We start from the raw sequence: 19136 nt of genomic DNA on the forward strand, positions 1-19136 counted from the left end.
ACATTGATGTTTCAGATACCATAAGACTATATGTTGAGACTAATATGGCCATGCCTTTGAAAAAAAGAGTACTTCATGTGTTATATTTGCATACTATTACTTTTTAAAAATCATATGTAACCTAGAAAAATAAGTTGTAGAACATAAAAGGGAAAGGTATTTTCCATGTTAGTGGACAGCTACCAACACTGCTGTGAATTTCAAAGAGGCAGGAATGCAGGGTGAAAATGAGAAACTTGTTAAGAGGAAGGCAGATTAAGCTTACTCTTGTCAGGACCACCTTCTCATTGGAAATCAATGTTCTCACTGTGAAAGAACACATGGATCCTGAATAGGTCTCTACAGTCATCGACGGATCCACTGTCAAGACTCTACACTTGGAAGGCAATCATACTTGGTTGCAAATGATAGCCTATGATGATGATGATGATGATGATGGTCTTTTCATCAGTCAAAATGAGAATCATTCTACACAAATCCATACCCCAGGACCAATCTGGCATGCTGGGTGCCAGGTTGTCCCTGGGTATGCTTCCCACAAGGATTCCTTCAGCCATTTCAGAGGTAGAAAGGAGTCCCCAAGGTTTGGCACTGCTGTCCCCCCTGCCCTCCATGTTGTAGCAGTTTCTGGCCATGACACAAGTTCTACCTATTTTTCAAAGTGTGCTGTGAAGTTGGCTGTGGTGCTGAGGGAGCAGAGAGAGGAAGAAACCCCCCTTTCTCTCCCCTTACTTCCTAAACATCTCATTACCCTGGCTGATGCCATGGTAAATGAGGGGGAACAAGCAGGACCTGTGTTGCAGCCAGAGACTGCCACAACATGGTGGTGGGAGGATGATTCCCCAAGTCTGAGAATCATGGGATGGCAGGTGGGACAGTTGTGGTTGGTTCAGTTTGGGAACTGGACCATCTGGCCCCACAAGCCCTAGGTTGGGAGAAAGTCAGAATTCTGTGGTAGAATTTGGACACCCCCCTTGCCAACTTTGGGTAACATGGGGCTAGGCCTTGTCCTGTTTTATCCTATATCATAGCCACTGAAGAGCTGATCCTTATCTATACCAAACTAAGTGGTCAGTGTAGATATGGCCAGAGCAATGGAAGCATTCGTTTTGTATTTGAAAGCTGTATGATGAAGCAGTGGATAGTCAGATTTAGAATGGTACGATAACATTGTTGTGCACATTCAAAGTACAGTTCCAAATTTCATGTTCAGTTTTTCAAAGAAGACAGGAAGGAAGTAACACCACAATGCATATCTGCCTGGGTATCTCATATTAAAACACATTTCCAAGTTCAGATTTTTAACAACTTTGTGCCAAATCTTTTTTGCTGTTTTGTACTAGATATTTCAGCTGTGCTAAAACTTCTGTGTTCTAGTTTCTTTTCTGCCTCCAAGTCTGCAAAATATAATGTGTTAGAAACATGTTTCTGCTACACATTAACAGCTGTCTTTTAAAAATTATTTTATTAATTATTTGACAGAAACAATCTAATATACAATCAGAAAATATATATTCAAAAATAATGGGATGTGTCTACATCTGTATTCGAATGACAACTTGTGCTAAATATAAGTATAACATACTCTACCATCACTCAAATTCAAAACATTTTTGAAGCAAAATTACCAGCTACTTCTCCCCCTTCATATCATATGCAGAAATCCTAGGGTAATTTTTTTTAAAGAAACTCCTTGCAAGGCAGGGAATATATCTTCATGATTGAGAGAATTTCAGAATATGTCTAGACATATCATGCTTACATATCACATTAATAAAAAAATAACCCCATAAGAATGGGAACAGGCAATAAAATATTTTCTTGTGGTTTGAGCTTTTTGACTGTTTTACACACACCAGTACAGGTAACTATAACTATATAACTACAACAGCTGTCTTGTATTGATAGGTTCATGAGTGTTCATTACTTTTATAATTTAGGAGTTTTGATATCTTAGTTTTGGTATCTTGTTTGATGGGCATTGGAGTTATCATTGCTATGTGTAGCATAATAGTGACATTTTAGATAGTCTCTTATGTATTGACACCTGCTAAAATTGATCTTCAATTTAATTACACTGGCTCCTCATGAATGTAAGTATTAATGTTGCCAAATTACATATTGAGATACCATGTGATCTTAACATCACTGAGTAATTATTACACTTGTTGGAATGTCGTTCTGCAGTAGTGTAGATTAAGGAGTGACGTGTTTGCCACTAAAAGAAAAAATACCAAAAAAAGCACCACCTGTGTTCTTTGCCTTGGACGTTGGTGTATGGCTTAATTTTTATTTTCTCTGAAACATAAAAGAAAAAAGGAAGGTTTAGCTGTTCACAAAAACAAATTGGTGAGGTTCTTGTTGGGAAATAAAAATTGGATTTTAGCATGATGAGGTTGATGATTTGTAGGACTTGGATCACAGTGATTGAGCTTTTATCTACTATTACATGATGATTCCCACTTGTATCATTCGGTTTATCTTATCTCAGTGCAAAAAGGGGCTGTTAGTTTAGTGTGTGTGTCTGTTGGGATAGAAGGGGGACATGGAAGATTCTGGTTCAGCATCATTTAGTTAAACCTCATTATTTCTGACAGTATTTCAATCCCTTTGTCTATTACTACATAATTGGCTTTCCAGCTGTAAATCCTCCCACTTTTATGAAACCCAAGGACACAACTTGTTAGCAAGTCAACTTCAAGTCAATACGTTATTGTTTCTATTGTTTAAATGTATTTTAGTGATGATGCTAGCTGCTGTGAGTGCTATTTACACAGTCAAAAGGTAGGATAAAAATGTAGTCGTAGTAATAGTACAGTAGAGTCTCACTTATCCAAGCTAAACGGGCCGGCAGAAGCTTGGATAAGCGAATATCTTGAATAAGAAGGGATTAAGGAAAAGCCTATTAAACATCAAATTAGGTTATGATTTTCCAAATTAAGCACCAAAACATCATGTTTTACAACAAATTTGACAGAAAAAGCAGTTCAATAAGCAGTAATGTTATGTTGTAATTACTGTAATTACGAATTTAGCACCAAAATATCACGATATATTGAAAACACTGACTACAAAAATGGCTTGGATAATCCAGAAACTTGGATAAGCGAGGCTTGGATAAGTGAGACTCTACTGTAACAACATAATCTGGATGTTGTACTTTGCTCTTAACGTTGCATCTACTTGGAAGCATATGTAACATGGGCTTGAGTTGGTAAAATTTGTACTCACTGTAGGAGTCAATACATGTACTTTACTGGTAGATGCAACAACAGCCAAAATCCACAAAACATCAATACTATTATTGGGCCAAAACAAAAGTACACAAAATACATCATGCAATTTTTCAACTCTCAGTTGGTGTATTTATCAGGCCAAGGTACTAAAATCATACAGGTGACAAAAAATACAATGCTGGAATCACAGGATTACATTTAGTAAATTTGTTGGTTTTATTTGTTATTGTCAGGGATATTAGTGATTTTAGAGACGATTCCCCTCTTTGGCCATGTGGGCACTGAGGGGAGAAATAGTCACAAAATACAGGCAAAATATTTCAACATCTTTAGCAAGAGAAAAAAGTAACTTCTCTTCAGATCTAAGCTCTTTCTGTTCTGAGTGAGGCTACCAACATCTGGAAAAACTTTTAGGTGCTTATATGAGAAAAACTTACCTGTAGTAGTATAATGAAAAAGTATTTAATAACTTTTTTTATTGGGACCACATTTGGCATGTGGCATGGGAGACGCCTGGCTTGACAGCAGTGTGTGCGAAAAAGACCTTGGAGTCCTCGTGGACAACAAGTTAAACATGAGCCAACAATGTGATGCGGCTGCTAAAAAAGCCAATGGGATTCTGGCCTGCATCAATAGGGGAATAGCGTCTAGATCCAGGGAAGTTATGCTCCCCCTCTATTCTGCCTTGGTCAGACCACACCTGGAATACTGTGTCCAATTTTGGGCACCACAGTTGAAGGGAGATGTTGACAAGCTGGAAAGCGTCCAGAGGAGGGCAACTAAAATGATTAAGGGTCTGGAGAACAAGCCCTATGAGGAGCGGCTTAAAGAGCTGGGCATGTTTAGCCTGCAGAAGAGAAGGCTGAGAGGAGACATTATAGCCATGTACAAATATGTGAAGAAGTCATAGGGAAGAGGGAGCAAGCTTGTTTTCTGCTGCCCTGCAGACTAGGACACGGAACAATGGCTTCAAAATACAGGAAAGGAGATTCCACCTGAACATCAGGAAGAACTTCCTCACTGTGAGAGCTGTTCGACAGTGGAACTCTCTCCCCGGGGCTGTGGTGGAGGCTCCTTCCTTGGAGGCTTTTAAGCAGAGGCTTGATGGCCATCTGTCGGGGGTGCTTTGAATGCGATTTCCTGCTTCTTAGCAGGGGGTTGGACTAGATGGCCCATGTGGTCTCTTCCAACTCTACTATTCTATGATTCTATGATTCTATGTTTAACCTATACAGTATCTAGAAGCTTTTCTAGACGTAATAGTATGGAAGTTTCTTGAGAAATAAAATTATCTCTGCCTAAGGAAGGGATATATAATCTTACTATTTTGGCTGTTGTTGTATAGTATGACCCCCCCCCCCCTTTCATCGGCAGGTAAAACCCTTTTTGTTCTAACTGGTTTTTAGGAATGATTTCAGACTGTATATCAAGAAAGTAACCATCTTATTTCTTTCTGTTGCAAATAAAGAAAAGAATTCATGATGAAATATCTGGAAATTTGTACCATGTTTTTCCTATCCCTTCTTCTCATGACATCAGTACCACCCCTTAGTCCTTTCTGGGCTGGTTCAAGTGATCATATGCCTGCTGCCCTCCACCTTCAAGCAGAAAGAGGGGTTGTTTCTCAGTGAGCATTTTAGTTTCTCTGCATCATATTTTGACCATAAAATGGCATAGGATATTTTGTCCCAAATACATTACACAATGTAAGAAAAAAGGGACATTGGTGACAATATGCAGACTGCTTTTATCCCAGATGGCAGGCATATGTGTCACAAATGGCCCAATTCTTTAGAACTCTTAATGTGGCTGTATCATAAATGACCTACCTTGTAGATGTAGTTCTGTGTGAACTCTGCAACAAATGTGATTCTGCCGTAGGTAAACATCCCATCTGCTAGCGGGAAAGTTAAGCATTCATGGGCAAAGCTGGAAAGTACTTCAGATTTCCAGAGGCCAGCTTTAATAGTAAGGAGTCTGGATGTCATAGACAATCTACTGAGTATAATCCATCAACTTATGAACATAAAGTTTGTGTGCCTATCTGAGCTTCAGCATGTCTGTGAACTTTAGAACTCACTATACTCTTTAAAATAATGAAAGTTTTAGCAGCTAAGATTTTTAAAAATTCAATTCAGATGTATTTTATTGCTTTTGCAGAAATGTTTTCTTGAGAAGAATAATGGGCCCATCAGGGTGCATAACTTTTCCTCAGCTGCTACACAGTGAATCAGATCAGTGCATTAACTTTACTCAGAAACAAACACCCGCTAGTATTAATGAAACAGAAAAGCTATTTCAAACAGACTGTAATTAATATTGAACTAATATAAGAAACTACTAGTATAAGTCAATATTTTGACAAGAAACCACAAAAATCTGGGTTGGCTTATACATGGGTCACTGTGTGTACCTGTCTCCATCATGCCTGGGCAAAGAAATGGTGGTGGTAGAAGGTCTTTATTGTCCCAACTTCTGTAGTGGAAAGAGTACGGTGCTTTGTTTAGGTTCTCTTGGAATAGACTAAACTCCTTCCCTTCGGGCTGCTCAGCATGGAGAGTGGTGGTTTACTCATGAGTAAGCAAGTGGATGATCACTCCCCATCACTCACCCACTTTCCAGCCGCTTCTCCAGCCCAAGCAATGGCATCATATCAAAATTCATATTTTTGACAACAGAGTTTCCATCTACTAATACACGAGGTCAACTTATACAATCAAGTTTTGATTTGAGGAACACAAACACAGGGGCTATTTGCATTAGAGACAAATCAGTTTGATGCTGTGGTATATTCTTTTGCTTTTTATTACCTGTCTGAAATCACTGCTTCACTTTCCTACTGCTTTGACTAATTACATACTAAAACAAAAGAATCCCTATTTGTATCTTGAGTGTGATTATGAACTTTTCTTTACACAGGCTTTGATTCTGATAATTCTTCTGGAGAATTTTCAGAAGCAGTTCATAAAGTTGATGTGGATGCCCACCAAAGTCATAGGGCAGGAAGACACAATGGAGATGGGCCTTTGCAAAAGAATGGAATCAAGAAACACAGGTATTCTCTAGAGCTGGCTGAGATGCATTTGCTATTTAGTTCATGCCAGATAATAGGGCACCTTTCACACAGATGTCTGTTAAGACGTAATTATTTGACAACCACACTTGAAATTCATTCAATTGATTTCTTCTTCCTTGGAAGAAGGGTTGAAGGTACTCTTTTGCAACCTAAAGAATGGCATTTTATGATTATACTAGACAATGATAGATGCTGTTCTGCTTTTAGATAGACCTATAGCCGGAATTTTCCTTTGTTGAGGATTTTTAGAAAGTATACGTAATTGTCATTCTTTAAAAAATATTTTGAATGAAATGCAAAACTCACATAAAATGCAGTCCTTAGTAAAACAATCAAGCAACTAGTGTTAATTTTTACATTCGCCTACTACAACAGTACTAATAAGAGATGGACGATATGTATTAATGACCACATCATATCTTAGTGCAAACAATAAAACTTATGTCTTGAATACTTAGTCTTATTGAATTAATAAAATGAAGAATGTTTATCTAGATGTGTGGGAATATTTGTTACTTACCATAAACAACGGAAAGAGTGACTTGTTTGAAAGGTGACATGCCATGTTTTTGACTAATCACAGCCTTTTAGCTTGAGTTAAAGATCCATAGAATTCTAGTTTAGCTTCATTGAGTTGCCTTGTCCAGCCTAATTTTTAGAGTACATCTTGCTTTGTTCTGTGTTGTTAATAGCAATACTTCAAGTCAATGCATATTTCCTTTGGACGTCTTGTTGCTTTGAATCAATCTATTGCTTCCCACAAACAAGACATAACTGCTCAATTTTAAAATCTCACCCAATGCATTTCTTTCTAGAGTTATAGAAAAATGTATTTAGGCAGTTCATCAGATGAAAATCACAGTTAAACATCTTCATAATATTGTGAAGATCAAGTATCAGTCTAATGTAAATATGGGGAGAAAAAGATTCAGGGTAGGAATCAGCATTAAACCCTGTTGGCACATAACCGTTACATTCTGGACATATTATTGAGACCTACAGAGTCTCATATCTATCCTTTCAAAGATGTACAGCCATTAATATGTGCAAGTGAGGATAGTGACCACTGCCGATGGATGCTTTTCAAGAAAAGTAAGTGGCAGTAATACTAATCCAATCCTTTCATTTGTTCTTCCTACAGGACAACATTGCCTGCCCCAATGTTTACTAGGAGTGATTTCAGTGTCTGGGGTATCTTGAAAAAGTGCATTGGACTGGTAAGTTACTGTCTCATCAAAGTGCAATTTGCTGTGATTCTTTTGACAAAATAATGCATTGTGATATGGAAAAACAATGTTTGCTATTATAAACTGGAAATACAAAGGGGTTTTCAAGAAATAAGTGCATTATGAGCTTTGAAATTTCTAATTCTAATTAGACTACTTAACAGTAAGCTTAAATTCTTCTGAATAACATGTTGTCCAACAGTTTGCCAGAAATACTTATTGTGGTGTCAGCTTTAATTTATCTAAATTAAGACATGCCCCAATATGTATGGGAGCTACTTCATATATTTAGTAAAGAACTGATTTGTACTGTAGAGCTTATATTTTTAGTTTTGTAATTATTTCATTTTTGTGTTAAATAACTAGATGGTCAGCACATACTTCAGTGATTCGTCACCATGGAATTTGTTCCCTCTAAATGGTTGCCTTAGTTCCCCTCTACTATCCTTCAAAAGGGACCTTTAGATTTGAAAAAATAAAATCCATTTTTACATTAGGTTTATGTTGCTGATTCTCGTTTTATTCACAACCTTATTCTGGTTTAATTGATTAGAATGGGTTTGTGATAATATACTAAATGGTTAATTTGTCCTAAGTACAGATTCAGAATCTTTATTTGCTTTGAATACGTAACGCTGCAATATTTAAATTGGGGCTAGTAAGTTTTTATGATTCATCAAAGGCTATATCCAGTTTGACTTCCCTTTCCTAATGTTTTGCCCCAATCAGATTTCTCACACATACCCCTTGAAAGTTTGTGTGATTTGCTATTTAAACATAAACCTTCTTTTGCCTGTTTTAAGAGTTACTCTACCTCTTTTTTAGAAATAGAAACTGCTTAAACAGGCATGGGGAAAAGCAACATTTTCTTGTGTTTTTTGGACAGTTTCTCGTTTGGGTGGTTGGGTGAATGGGATCATGGTAGGTGTCCTTTGTGGCTACCATCTGCAGTTTGCCTACCTGTTGTTTCTGTCGTTTTAATCAGAACCTATATTGAACATTCAAGCCAGTCCCTTCTGTCAGTTCTCAGGAATTGTCTGATATGTGGAAGTAGGAAGGGGAGACAAACCACTAAGCGATAATACTGTCTGCTATCAACTGAGTTCATGTTCATATGGTCCTGTGCAAAAGTAAACACAGTGCTTCAGCCTCCATACCATAGAGCAAACAATGTCATGCTGATCTTTGTGGTTTCTGTGACTCATGTGTATGGATAGTTTTGTCCCAATGCAGAGCTTGTGTATCCGACTGAACACGGGCTAAAGCCTCTCTTAAGGCATACTCCGTGGCAATGCGCACAGCCAGAAAGACCAAGAGAGTTGTTTCAGGTGGTCAGGGAGCTCCTCCATCCCACTGAGGGGGAGGGGCCTTCTGATCACCTGACAACCCGATGTGGCGAGTTCGCACATCATTTTGCAGACAAAGTCGCTCGAATTTGCTCCGACTTGGACGCTGACATTAGTGCAGAACCAGGGGATGTAACCGAGGCATCTGTCTGTCAGATTTTATTGGATTCGTTTCAACTTGTTCAGCCTGATGACGTTGACAAGGTTCTTGGAGCGGTGAGGGCGACCACTTGCATCCTAGATCCTTGCCCATCTTGGCTTATCAAACTCGCCGGTGGGGGGCTGGCTGATTCATTTACGGGTATCATCAATGCCTCTTTGCAGCAAGGGCATGTTCCATCTTGCCTTAAAAAGGCAATTGTGAGGCCCATTTTAAAGAAGGCGACTTTAGATTCATTATTATTGAACAACTACCGGCCAATCTCCAACCTCCCATTTTTGGGCAAGGTCCTGGAGAGAGTGGTTGCTTCTCAGCTCCAGGAATTCTTGGTTGAGACCGATTATCTGGATTCGTCACAGTCTGGCTTCAGGCCTGGTCATGGGACTGAAACGGCTTTGGTCGCCTTGGTGGATGACCTCCGCAGAGAACTAGATAGGGGGAGTGTATCCCTTCTGGTTCTCCTGGACATCTCAGCGGCTTTCGATACCATCGACCATGGTATCCTCTTGGGAATGGGTCTTGGGGGCATTGCTTTGCAGTGGCTCTGCTCCTTCCTGGAGGGTCGTTCCCAGATGGTGAAGCTGGGGGACACCTGCTCGGACCCCTGGCCTTTGACCTGTGGGGTCCCGCAAGGTTCCATTCTCTCCCCCATGCTTTTCAACATCTACATGAAACCGCTGGGAGAGGTCATCCGGGGTTTTGGAGTTCTCTACGCAGATGACACCCAACTCTACTACTCTTTTCCACCAAACTCCAAGGAAGCCGCTCAGACCCTAAACCGGTGCCTGGCGGCTGTGTCGAACTGGATGAGGGCTAACAAGTTGAAGCTTAATCCAGACAAGACAGAGGCCCTCCTGGTCAGTCGTGGGACCAATCGGGGTATTGGGTGGCAACCTGTGCTCGATGGGGTTGCACTCCTCCTGAAGGCGCAGGTCCGCAGTCTGGGGGTCCTCCTGGATTCATCTCTGACGCTTGATGCCCAGGTGTCGGCGGTGGCCGGGAGGGCCTTTGCACATTTAAAACTTGTGCGCCAGCTGCGACCATACCTCGAGAAGTCTGATTTGGCCATGGTGGTCCATGCCTTAGTTACATCCAGACTGGATTACTGCAATGCTCTCTACGTGGGGCTGCCCCTGAAGACGGCCCGGAAACTCCAAATGGTTCAAAGATCGGCAGCCAGACTTCTAACGGGAGCCGGCTATAGGGAGCACACAATGCCCCTATTAAAGCAGCTCCACTGGCTGCCGATAAACTGCCGGGCCCAATTCAAGGTGCAGGTTTTGACCTATAAAGCCCTATACGGCTCGGGCCCTACCTATCTCCATGATCGCATCTCCTCCTATGAGCCAGTGCGGACCTTGAGATCTTCCAGGGAGGCTCTTCTCGCACTCCCACCACCGTCTCAAGTGCGGCTGGTGGGGACGAGGGAACGAGCCTTCTCGGCAGTGGCCCCCTGGCTCTGGAATGCATTGCCAAAAGAGATCAGGCAATCCCCTACATTATCCAATTTCCATAAGGAACTGAAGACCTGGTGGTGTCGGCAGGTTTTTGAGTAATTGTATTATGTTGTTATGTAATGTTTGTGTTGCTTTTATGACTGTAAACCGCCTTGAGTCCCATCCGGGAGATAGGGCGGTATATAAATAAAGGTTTATTATTTATTATTATTATTATTGTTGGAAGCGAAGCTGAGCATTTTTGGCAGGAGCACTATCCCTCTGTTCCTCCCATGTTAGGGATGCTCCTTCCTTTGCCATTAGTTCCTTTTTGTTTACTGCACTGGAAAAGAATGTTGGAACTTCTTGTGCTTAGGGGTAGTGTTTTTGGTGTAAGACAGCTGACTTTTAAAGTTCATTTTACTCTTCTAATTATTTAGTCTTTTTATCTGCATCTATCTTAACACTTTCCTTCTATCATTACTGGATTGCATGAGAGGCAGAACAATTTTCATTATAGAGATAGGGAGATATGGTCGGGCTATGATTGAATTAAGCGTTGCTGACTTATCATTGATGAAATAACTGTCTCTGTGCTGCTTAGGCTTAGAGAAATGAAGCAGCAAGGGCTGTCTTCAAGAGGATGATACAATTTCTTGGTTGTTGGGAAGAAAATGTATGATGAAAGTTGAAATAGCTAAGCATATTTGAATTGTTGAAAAGAAGCCCTCAAGGGCTGTCATAGAGAAGAAGGATCAGACCTGTTCTTTGCCTCCCCAGAGGGAAGGTCTAGGTCTAATGATTTGAGCTTACTGGAGAATAGAATTTGATTGAACATTAGATGCAAGATCTTTACAGCAAGAGTAGTTCAACAGTTGAACCAATTGCCTAGAGTGGTGGTGAGGTCTTTTTGTCTGGACATCTTAAGAAGTGGGCTTAACAACTATCTGGTGGGGATGCTCTAAGTCTAACTGGGGATCTTGCATTAAGTAGGGGGTTGGATCTGATGTCCCATGAGGCATCTTCTAGCTTTATGATTCTGTAGTTCTATGTTACTCTGGTCATGGATCTACCGAGTTAATGGAGTTAGTATTTATCTACTAAATGCATATCCCACCTTTAAATGAGAAGGGCCCTGTGAAGCTAAACAGAAAAAGTGATGTAAAAAATATTGTCATAATAAAAACCCCGCATCTTTGAAATCTGGGTACAAAACACAATCAGTAAAACAATATAAGAGGAACTACAGAATGTTCTCTAGTTAATTCTGTTTTATGTGTGCTTAACTTTTTCTCATCTTTTATAAAGGGACCTATAATTTCAGCCATTGTAGCATCTTGCAGTAACATTGTGTGTGCATTTATCTTTTGGATAAATCTGGATTTTATACCATCTAGTTCCAGTATTTGAAAGAGTCAGTTGATTCCTCCACCCACAGTTTTTGAATGTTATAAATCTTTGTGCTCCGCCTCTCCATTTTCTTCTTAAAATGCAAATGTGGAGTGTTTGGCAGTTTGAAAGGATGCACAAATTGTATCACTGTCTTTTGAATTTTTTTCCAGGCTTTACTATGTTTTTTTAAAAAAAGATTGGACAGCTGGACCTACATACAATATTCATGGAATAATTGGACTTTGTTTAATATGTGTAATAATGTTGCATATGGGAACCATTTCCTGTTTAAATTAGACACCAAAATATGCAGATAATAATAGGATGTGAATAATGAAATTAAGAGGTAAAATTGAGCTAATCTTCTATTGTGTTATCACTGTTCATGGTCCTGGAGATCACTTTTAGTGTAGGAAACTTTACTGAGATAATGCAAATGATAGATAATTTTGGCTTACCATAATAGCAAAGCATCAGGGGATATGGGCTACAGTCCATCTGTGTTTATGCTAAATAACACCTGTTATTTATGCTAAACTCTCCTGGAAATTATGCAAAGGTAGGATGATTGGGTAAAGTTAGTCTTTTTTATCATGTCACATTCTGTTACCAACCATTATTTTATATTTTTACATAGCTGTCTATGACTCATATTCCTCCCTCCCTCCCTCATGGTTTAGGAGCTGTCTAAGATTACCATGCCTATTGCCTTCAATGAACCCCTGAGCTTCCTCCAACGTATAACTGAATATATGGAACACACATACCTCATTAATAAAGCATGCTGTCATTCAGATCCTCTAGAAAGAATGCAGGTAATGTTTTTCCCATCTTTTCTGTGACTTGATGAGATCTCTCTCTTTTTCCAATTCAAATTGTGTGTATTACAATGACTGACAGCCTACCATACATAAAGAAACTTAGTAAGTTATGAATAATTTTTCACAATCCTATAAAATTCTGAGCCACCTTGAATTCAACTTTTGCACAAAAAAAAAGTGGAAAATTGATGACAATGACGACGATGTCATTACTATCATCATAATTATTGTGACACAAGGATGATCTGATTTTAGTGACTGAGGCCCTACATTACACACCGAGGCCATATCCTACTCATGCATCCTTCAAAACCTCTGCTATTCTATCAGCAAAATCATCATTTTAAAGATAAAAATGAGGACCATGTAGAGGGGCATGCCAACCTTATATCTTTAAGGAGAAGCACACTCCTAGAGGCCTCTAGGATTCTTCCTAAAAACAAAATGCGCTTCCTCATATGTTCTATAAAAAGTGGCAGATTTTGCCACTGGCACATTAATGGGTTCCTGAGACCTGCTGTAATAAGTATTTAAGCCGACTTGTTTATTCATAGATATCATTTAGCAATTCATGAGAGTAAAACTGTGTGGAGGGGATTATGTTCAGGTGATTGATTGAACAAAGATTGTAATAGATGAAGGTTTAGCAGCTTCAAAATATATGCAAACCTCAGCATAATTTATTTTGAACCTAAGTAAATGACTATATATCTGATCCCAGAGGTAATTATATATAACTTTGAATTCTGGGGAGAATATTGAGGCTGTATTAACTTTCCAAAGTTTATTTATCTCAGAATTCAGACATGGGTGTCCATAACAACCTCAGAATTTATATAAATCTAGACTGAGCAGGTTTAGAAAGAAATTACAACACCACTATCAAATTGTCCAGAGCTTTTCTCGAGTTTGGAAATTGTCTCCAAAAGTGAAAATAATTAAACTGTAATTAAGATATGTGGTAAAATAATTGTTATTTTGGAATTGTTCACTGTTTTCAATGAAAATTCTTTACCTGTATGGATTTTGCAGGCTGTTGCTGCTTTTGCTGTCTCTGCTGTCGCCTCTCAGTGGGAGAGAACTGGCAAACCATTTAACCCTCTCCTTGGAGAAACATATGAATTAATCAGGTGAGTAACTAGGTCTGTTATTATCTCAGCATTTGTACTGAGGGGGGAAATGCTGGCAAGAGAAGGTGATGGAAGTCCTTATCAAATTAGCAGATTATAAAAAAATCTGAGAAGGATAGCTTACACATTGTAAGATAGGAACAGAATTAAAAAATGAAATACAAGACTGGGCTGAAATTAATACAATTACATTCAACAGAGCCAAATGTAAAAGTATACATTTAGACTACAAAAGCCAAATGCACATGTATAGGAGGAGGGATATTTGGCTAAGGGGTGATGCTGCAGCAAAAGAAATAAAGGCTATTTTAGCCTGCATTCATAGAAGCATAATTTCCAAGTCAGAGGAAGTAATAGTTCCCCTATATTCTACATTAGTCAGGCCTCATTTGGAATGATCACCTCATTTTAAGAAAGATATAGCTAAGTCAAAGTGAAAGTTCAATGGAGTGGTAAGAGATATGGAGAACAAAATATACAAGGGAAGATTGAAGGGGCTGGGCTTGTTCATTTTAGTTTTGAAAACTGAGTAGTTCATCCAAATCTTCAAAGTGGAGAAATTAGGCTTGTCCTCTGTTGTTTCAGTGAGTAAAGCTGGATCTAATGGTTTTAAGTTACAGGAGGGATCTCAATGGAACGTTAGAAGGAACTTCTTAATAGAGTGAGTCTTGGCTTAGCAAACTCTCCTCCTTTGCTTGTCTTCAAAACAAGACTGAACAGTTACCTGCTGGGGATGCTCCAGTTGGAGATCCTGCATCGAATAAGGGGCTGGACCTGATGGTTTATAGGACTCCTTCCAACTGATTCTGTGGCTGCTGATTGCAGACCATTTATGTCTCAAATGCCTGGCTTTGGAAGTAGGGGAAATTGGTTTGGGAGGTTGGACCAATAGACAATACTTAGTTATTCATTCATAACTACATCAGTGATACAGGATCTCTGCCAGTGTTAAAATATTTTATTAAATCTGTTTTATCAGAATGTCAAAAAGTCTAGTGTGGTGGGACAGGTAGGAGAATAGTTCTTTTTAACTCTTACATGACATTGATGGCAAGACTAGTTTCAGCAAGCAAAAATTCATATGTGTTCTTTTGGCTGCGAGAAATTGTGGGTTCACATTAACATATGGTTTTCTGTCTTTTTTGTGTGACTGTCAGTTATATTGTACATTGCTTTTCTTATTTCCAGGGAGGATTTAGGTTTTAGGTTTATTTCTGAACAGGTTAGTCATCACCCACCTGTCAGTGCATTTTATTCAGAAGGCTTAAATCAGGACTTCATTTTTCATGGATCAATTTACCCTAAACTGAAGTTCTGGGGGAAGAGCGTTGAAGCGGAACCTCGGGGAACAATAACTTTGGAACTCTTAAAGTAGGTCTATTTTTTTCTTCTGTTATCTATGCATAACTGAACACTGTTCTAAATAAATAAGTTTTTAGTGATCTTTTCCAGAAATATGTATGCCTGTGAGTCATTGAGATTGTATAATGCAGATTTTAAAAAGTGGACTAAGAGATGTGGTATTACGCACGTACACACATATTGCAACATATGGATTGGTTGGGGCAATTTGAAAGGATGTTTGCAATCATATGGTTGGATATGCAGATCACATGTCTGCAGTGTTTGGACCTCATTTTCCCCCTTAGGCATTTGATATCTACTGAATCAAAAGTGAATTGTTCTGTCTGCAGAACTGCTCTGAAGTGTGTGTGTTGATACAACAAAGAGTTATCATAATCTTGGACTTTTATAATAAACTAGCTGTGCCCGGCCACGCGTTGCTGTGGCGAAGTCTGGTGGTATGGGAAATAAAGTATTGAGGAATTGGTGGTAGTTAAGGTCAAGGGTAAAGGTTTTCCCCAGACATTAAGTCCAGTCGTGTCTGACTCTGGAGGTTGGTGCTCATCTCCATTTCTAAGCCGAAGAGCCGGCGTTGTCCGTAGACTCCTCCAAGGTCATGTGGGATGACTACATGGAGCGGCGTTACCTTCCCGCCGGAGCAGTACCTATTGATGCACTCACATTTGCATGTTTTCGAACTTCTGGGTTGGCAGAAGCTGGGGCTAACAGTGAGGGCTCACTCTGATCCCCAATTCAAACCTGCGGCCTTTCGGTCCAGAAGTTCAGCAGCTCAGCGCTTTAACACGCTGCGCCATCAGGGGATATTATTTCCTAAAGGTTGTGAATATACAATATTTCTGATTGGGTTTTTTTGTTTGTTGGAGGCAAGTATGAATGCTGCAATTAGGAAAAATGATTAGGATGTAATGGCCTTGCAGCTTTAAATCCTGGCTGTTTCCTCCCTGAGTGAATTTTTTGTTGGGAGGTGTTAGCTGGCCCTGATTGTTTCCTGTCTGGAATTCCCTTGTTTTCAGAGTGGTGTTGTTTGCGATATTTTATGTGCTTCTACTGTCTGTGGCCCTGAGAAAACAGGATTTGCCAGACTTTGATGATGGGAATACTTTGTCGGGAGGTGTTAGCTGGCCCCGATTGTTTCCTGTGTGGAATTCCCCTGTTTATTTACTGTCCTGGTTTTAGAGATTATATTGTTCTGCATTATTCTATCCCAGTAATTATTTCATATTAAAGAAGAATCTCACTTATCCAACATTCGCTTATACAATGTTCTGGATTATCCAACGCAGTCTGCCTTTTCATAATCAATGTTTTTGTAGTCAGTGTTTTAAATTCATTGTGATATTTTAGTGGTAAATTTGTAAATACAGTACAGTAGAGTCTCACTTATCCAACATAAACGGGCCGGCAGAACATTGGATAAGCGAATATGTTGGATAATGAGGAATTAAGGATAACCCTATTAAACATCAAATTAAGTTATGATTTTACAAATTAAGCACCAAAACATCATGTTAGACAACAAATTTGTCAGAAAAAGTAGTTCAGTACACAGTAATGCTATATAGTAATTACTGTATTTATGAATTTAGCACCAAAATATCACGATATATTGAAAGCATTGACTACAAAAATGCGTTGGATAATCCAGAACATTGGATAAGCGAGTGTTGGATAAGTGAGACTCTACTGTAAATACTACATAGCATTACTGCGCATGGAACTACTTTTTCTGTCAAATTTGTTGTATAATATGATGTTTTGGTGCTTAATTTGTATAACGATTACCTAATTTGATGTTTAATTGGCTTTTCCTGAATCCCTTCTTATTATCCAACATATTCACTTATCCTGCCGGCCTGTTTACGTTGGATAAGTGAGACTCTACTGTATATTGATAATCTTATATTATCTGCTTAGTACTGGATTATATGAGGCCCCTTCTTCACAGCTGTATAAAATGCACACTGAAGTGGATTATATGGCAGTGTGGAGTCAAGATAATCCAGTGCAAAGCAGATAATATAAGATTATAAATGGGTTATATAGCTGTATGGAAGGGCCTTGAGTCTACACTGCCATATAATCCAGTGCAAATTAGATAATCTGTGGAAGAAGTCTAAGTGAGGCCTAAATCTGCCTGTCCCCTAACTGAAACCTGGCTGTCCCTTGGTTGCTAGGCAACCAAGTGGGCAGAGATTAGCCCTCTAAACTGGCAGCAATTGGATAAAAAAAATTATTGCTCTCCCTCTAATTAGGACTTTATTTTTCTTTTCTTTTTGTTGTATCAACCTTGAGGCGTGGATGATGGGTTGTGTTGTCAAATTTTGAGGTTGGGGGGCCTGTACTTTTGTTGTTTTGTGAATTGCCGTGATGCCATCACTCTTTTATATATATAGATAATTCCCAATAATACCAATAGCTTTAACATTTCACAGTACATGGAATTCTTTAATTTCAGTAATATCACTAATAGAACGGGCAAATGGATAAATCTGAATATTTTCAGAATACAAAAGAGAAGAACTGTGAAACCTGATAAATATGCAAGACAGGATTCACAAATGGCCTTCTGTAATAACGAGGTCAAAGTCTAAAATGCAAAATAACTTAAGAGCAGAGCCTGACATCAATATAAATTCTGTATTGAGAAAGATATCACAAAATATATGTCTGCTTTTAGTATTCAAATTCAGTTCTTTACAGTCTCTTCATGAAATGATATTCCACCCAAGTTCTCTGGCTTTCCCCTATCTTGAATGTTATGATATAAGACCCAGGTTTCTGAATCTCCCATGGTTGTCTCTACTCTGAGAGCTCCCACCTCCGATTTCTGCAGAGCACCAGATGTGTCTTCAGGCAGGAAGAGGATATTTAGTATATTATTTAATTAATAGATCAAAAAATCATACATTGTTCTGTACAATATTTGCAAACTATCTGGAAAATTGAATTTAAAAATTCCTTATCCAGATTTATAAACTCTAAAAACATAGGTATTAAAACGTTGGAGACATTGTGTGGTCACATGATGGAGGTTTAGAATATTTTGATTGGTATGAAGAAACTGGATAGAGTAATTTCCTAAGTTATTTCATATGACACATATTGAGCTCATGAATCGTCCGGTTAAAATATGTGAGAATGGAAACTGTTTTAGATGGCTGTTAAAATCAAGGAGATGATTGGTGTCTTTTCTCTGGCCATATTCAAGAGCAGTGTACCTACTGAGTACAAAATTGTCCGGGGAGGTCTGTTGTCGTCTTGCCCTGGTTGTGAATTTATGGAAGCATCTGGCTCATCACTGTTAGATACAGATGCAGAGCAAGTTGCTCTTGCTTTATGCTCCAATCTCTACTAGATTTGTAGGACTTTGCAAACATAGCTCTAGATGGGAAACTGTAGTGGAGTAAATCTAATTACAATTCTATTTGGAAGGCGGTTGCAGTGCTATTCTATGACAGTCTGCTTCGAAATTAGTCCTGTTAGGTTTAAAATCTTTAAAAGACTTAAAAATCTATAATTGGATAATCAGAAATGACTGGATATGATAAAAAAGAATAACATGTCACAGGTGAAGTAGTTTATCTTTTTCTTTAAAATCAGACAACTTGACAAATCCCAGCCAAACCTTTCTCTCCACAATTTTCCATTCTACTGAGATGAATTATGCATATGGGTACATTCTGTTAATGTCTGTAGCAGATTTAAACATTTCTGGTAATAGTGCCAGTCGCTTTATGGAAAATTCTATCTGGCATTATAAGGATACATTAGGAATTGCAGTTGTGGGAGGAGAACTGTATTACAACTTTGTTGTTGCATTCCTTCAAGTCATTTCCAATTCAAGGTTATTCTAAAGTAATCTTACCACAGGGTGTCTTGACAAGACTTGTTTGGGGTGGGGAGTTGCTTTCTTATAAGTGTAAAAGTGTTCCTAAGGTAAATCAATGG

At 38.8% G+C, this 19136-nt stretch overlaps 1 protein-coding gene across 3 annotated transcripts in view; it reads left to right on the forward strand.

Annotated features, from left to right (window-relative positions):
• Positions 1-19136, forward strand: part of osbpl2 (oxysterol binding protein like 2) — a 74241-nt gene that overhangs the window by 38709 nt on the left and 16396 nt on the right. For 2 of the 3 annotated variants that reach the window (XM_003220697.4, XM_016993462.2), the window contains 5 exons: positions 6156-6291; positions 7454-7529; positions 12553-12687; positions 13726-13823; positions 15012-15194. In XM_003220697.4, the coding sequence (XP_003220745.1) occupies positions 6156-6291; positions 7454-7529; positions 12553-12687; positions 13726-13823; positions 15012-15194 (628 nt within the window). Of the gene's footprint in view, positions 1-5088; positions 5205-6155; positions 6292-7453; positions 7530-12552; positions 12688-13725; positions 13824-15011; positions 15195-19136 lie in introns of those variants that run through there. The other variant, XM_062979021.1, reaches the window with a different exon arrangement.

The sequence above is a fragment of the Anolis carolinensis genome, chromosome 4 (genome assembly GCF_035594765.1).
Source record: "Anolis carolinensis isolate JA03-04 chromosome 4, rAnoCar3.1.pri, whole genome shotgun sequence".
Taxonomy (NCBI): domain Eukaryota; kingdom Metazoa; phylum Chordata; class Lepidosauria; order Squamata; family Dactyloidae; genus Anolis; species Anolis carolinensis.